The sequence below is a fragment of the Atta cephalotes genome, assembly GCF_000143395.1.
Source record: "Atta cephalotes unplaced genomic scaffold scaffold00135, whole genome shotgun sequence".
NCBI classification, from domain to species: Eukaryota; Metazoa; Arthropoda; class Insecta; order Hymenoptera; family Formicidae; genus Atta; species Atta cephalotes.
In genome coordinates this window covers 1-3,963 of record NW_012130199.1, presented here as the reverse complement: position 1 = coordinate 3,963, position 3,963 = coordinate 1, and the positions used below count along the sequence as shown (strand labels likewise).

General features: G+C 25.1%; 2 protein-coding genes across 2 annotated transcripts in view; one reads left to right on the top strand and one right to left on the bottom strand.

Annotated features, from left to right (window-relative positions):
* Window positions 1–303, bottom strand: part of LOC105625150 (symplekin) — a 9,422-nt gene extending 9,119 nt beyond the window's left edge. The window contains 1 exon segment of the mRNA XM_012206491.1: window positions 298–303. Within this exon segment, the coding sequence (XP_012061881.1) occupies window positions 298–303 (6 nt within the window).
* Window positions 304–733: 430 nt separating this feature from the next.
* Window positions 734–2,520, top strand: LOC105625149 (ketohexokinase-like). Its single transcript, XM_012206490.1, has 4 exons — window positions 734–744; window positions 1,346–1,667; window positions 1,732–1,985; window positions 2,076–2,520. The coding sequence occupies exons 1-4, from the start codon at window positions 734–736 to the stop codon at window positions 2,518–2,520; spliced, it is 1,032 nt and encodes a 343-aa protein (XP_012061880.1).
* Window positions 2,521–3,963: the final 1,443 nt, after the last annotated feature.

The window sequence follows — 3,963 nt, the reverse complement described above, 5'->3', positions numbered from 1 at the left end:
ATATATATATATATATATATATATATATATATACATATATACATATATATGTTTAAAAATATAGTTTTAGTATATTTTTAAACATATGTGATATATGTATATGCACTAAGAAATAAGTAGTCTAAATTTAAATAGATATTTTCCTGAAAAAACGGGCAGATGAGAGTATAACGCAGTTGTTGGAGAGTGATCAGAAAATAATGTTAATCAGTGTAGATATTGATAGCATGTATTTTCATACAAACGTCTGTTATTTTAACATTATTTTTTTATCACGTTCCAACAACTGCGTTATACTCTCATGTACCCGTTTTCCTAGGAATTTTATTATTGAAGAATTTTATTTCTCATAAAGAAATTGTCAAAATTTCCATTATTATTAAATATTTATTTGAATACTGCCAATTAAACATTTATTTACTAAATAAATATTTAATAAATAAATATTTACTTAATAAAAAGAAGTTCAATCAAATTATTGTTTTTGTATCAAATAAAGATATTTTTATATTTAATAAATATTACTTGGTATTATTCAAATAAATATTTATTAAAATTTAGGATATTTTTTTCTCAGTGCGTGTACATACAAAAATATGGTCAAAGTTCAAAACTATTGATTAGTATATGTTTCTGATACAAACAAAAACTGTTGATATCGCAATTAAATTCATCTATTATAGAATTGAATATCAATGAAATACCGTTGCTCAGTCCATGTGCGATTTATATAATGTCCCGAAAGTTTTTTTCCAATCGCTTTTGTGTAGATAGAGCGGACTAAACTGAGTCGAAAAGTCCTCTATCATTTTGCAATTTTCGCAATAGTTAACAAGATATTAATTACTAAAAATTACCAAATATTGGTCTTGAATAATTTTTTATTCAAAAATTTCTGTCTTTACAGAAAAGCTGCAAGAGACAAAAATCATTTATTTTCTTCTCATAAAGTTCTGAGAATTCTTTTAAAATTTTTTCAGAATTTTTTAATACCGTATTTTCTCATGTTGATAAAAATAGGAAAATGCAGTAAAAATTTAATAAAAAATTCTGAAAAAGTTCTTAGAATTCTATGAGAAAAAATAAATGATATGATTTGTCTCTTGCAGTTTTTCTGTAAAGTGATGATGGTACATTGCCTAAGAAATATTACTTTTAATCGTTATGTTTTATTTTAGAGAATTTAAATAAATCAATAACATTCTAATTTATTAAAGTTTTGCGAAAGTTTTCTAATTTTTTTCGATTCTTTTGATTTATAAATTGTTTGAAAAGATAACTTATAATATGCAATTTTTGCGGATTTTTAATTTAGACATTTCTAATTTCTTGTTATAATTTTCAGATCTACTAGTTACAGATGGCAAAGAGGGGGCAATGCATCCAATACTTGTACTGTACTATCATTAATAGGACAACCGTGTGAGCTTTTGGCATGCTTGAGCGCAGACGAACATATCAATTTTCTGCAAAACGATCTGCGCAAGTATAAAATCGACTATTCCCATTGTCCTATGATAAATGACGTTGGATGCCCCGTCTCAAGTATTATATTGAGTTCGGACACTGGATCTCGCACAATTGTTTATCATAATTGTTTACCCGAATTGACGTTAAAGAATTTCGAGCAACTTAATTTAGAGGAATATAGTTGGATTCATTTTGAGGTTTGTCTTATAATATATAGGAAATTATATTATATGAAACATGTGAATTGTTTCCTATTTTTAGGGAAGGCATATAGATGTAGTGTTACTTATGATACAGCGTATAGATAATTACAATAATTCATTAAATTGTGATTTCGTTACCAAAAATCGCATGCCAATTACAATTAGTGTAGAATTAGAAAGTCCCAGATCAGGTTCCGAATTATTGAATCTATTGTCATACGTTGACGTAGCATTTATAGCAAAAGAATTCGCTGAGTATCTAGGTTTCAGTAATATGGACGAAGTGATACATAATATCGGCCAAGGTTCTAAGTAAGGAAATATACCAATTATTTTAATATTTGTATAAATATAAAACATATAATATTGTACTATACATATAAGAGATTAATCTCCTTTTAGAGGAGCTATTATTTGTGCTTGGTCGGAGGAAGGTGCAATCGCTCGTACTCCATGCGGCTCAATAGTACAATCGCCAGCTTTCCCACCTCGAAAGGTAATCGATACTTTAGGTGCAGGTGATACATTTAATGCTGCTGCTCTGTATTATTTGAACAAAAGCAAAGTTAAATTTATGCACAAATATAAAGAAGAAGCAGCTTGTACGAATGATAATCAAATGAAGGAAGTCTCTGATAATAATACTGCAAATAAACGAGATGTTAAGGAAAATTTGGATATAAGAAGTTCAGAGTATAATCGAGCAAAATTTATTAATGAAACAGTTCTACAACAGGCTATTAAATTTGCATGCTGCATTGCTGGTGCAAAAGTAGGATTGAGAGGATACGATTGCCTTGATATAATTTCTAATGATATTTTACGATCGAATTTTTTAGAAAATTAGCAGAATATATTTTTGAGGTTTTTAATTTAGGCTTATAAACAACAGCATTATATTATATATATTTTATATATGTTTTATATATATATATATATATATATAACATTGTATATTATACATATATTGTATTATTTATATATCATTGTATTTTACTTTATATATTTTAAATATTTCATATTTAATACATTTGTTATAATATAAAATATTACATATACACATATAATAAACATATATTTAAATAAACATATAGTTAAAATCAATTTTCATATACCTCTTATATATTTTCTAATCGTCTGGTTTGATAGAGATAAAAAATTTTGATAAAGAATCTTGTATGTATTCTATTGCTACATTAGGTAACTGTCTGAAAAAAAAAAATATTTTTATCATAAATGTAAAATAATAATTAAATAATATTAAATTATAATATTGAATATATAATTATAATATTGAATATATAATATAATATTGAATATAACATAATTCTGTATATTACAATGAACTATATTGTAGCTCATTATTATTAGATGTGGGAAAAAGTTCGTGGCGTTTTTCCCGTTAGATGGCATTAAAAAAAACGCCACGAACTTTTTCCCATACCTAATATATATATTTTTATATTATATAATATAAATATTATATATTTTAAAATACATTATGTATCTATATTTATGATAAAATTTCTTTGTATCATGATTCATATATACCTTCCTATTTTATAAATAAGAAACCAGTATGAAGGTATAATTTGATTTTTATAATTTTGTCTTTGCGCATTAATTATTGACAAAGCTACTTCTTGCGGTAAAAGGTCTCGTATTAACCATGGAAACCTATCGGTAAATAAAATAAAATTTAATTTTATTTGTTACAGATAACGATCATAAACATCTTATTAATTAATTACCATTAACGACATATATAAAGCACTTATTACAATTTTTTTATTATTTTACTTATTACAATAAAATATTACAAAAATTTATTAAAATAAAAAATTTGTTTTCGTCATATATGTATATATATATGTAAAATGTATAAAAGGAATAAATGGATTGCGCACATGATACAAGGCACATGATATGAATGATATAAAAAATTATTTATAATACTATATTGTTGTAAAATTACCTTACATATATGTTTTTAACAAATCCGGTACGTACGAAGAATGGATAAACGGTTGTAAAGTTAATCGATGACTTTCCGTTACTCAATACACGTAATTCATGAGATAAAGATTTCATAATTGCTGTTGATATATTAGAAAATTAATTAATTAATATATTAGAAAAGCATATTTTCTCTTTATTTTCGCATATATTGTTTACGTGTTATTCAAATTATATGTGTGTAATATATATATATATATATATACACACACACACACACACACACACACACACACACACACACACACACACACACACACACACACACACACAC

Coding starts and splice junctions, on each gene's coding strand:
- LOC105625149 (XM_012206490.1), top strand. Junction 1,668..1,731: donor ATAGTTGGATTCATTTTGAG/GTTTGTCTTATA, acceptor TCCTATTTTTAG/GGAAGGCATATAGATGTAGT. Junction 1,986..2,075: donor AATATCGGCCAAGGTTCTAA/GTAAGGAAATAT, acceptor ATCTCCTTTTAG/AGGAGCTATTATTTGTGCTT.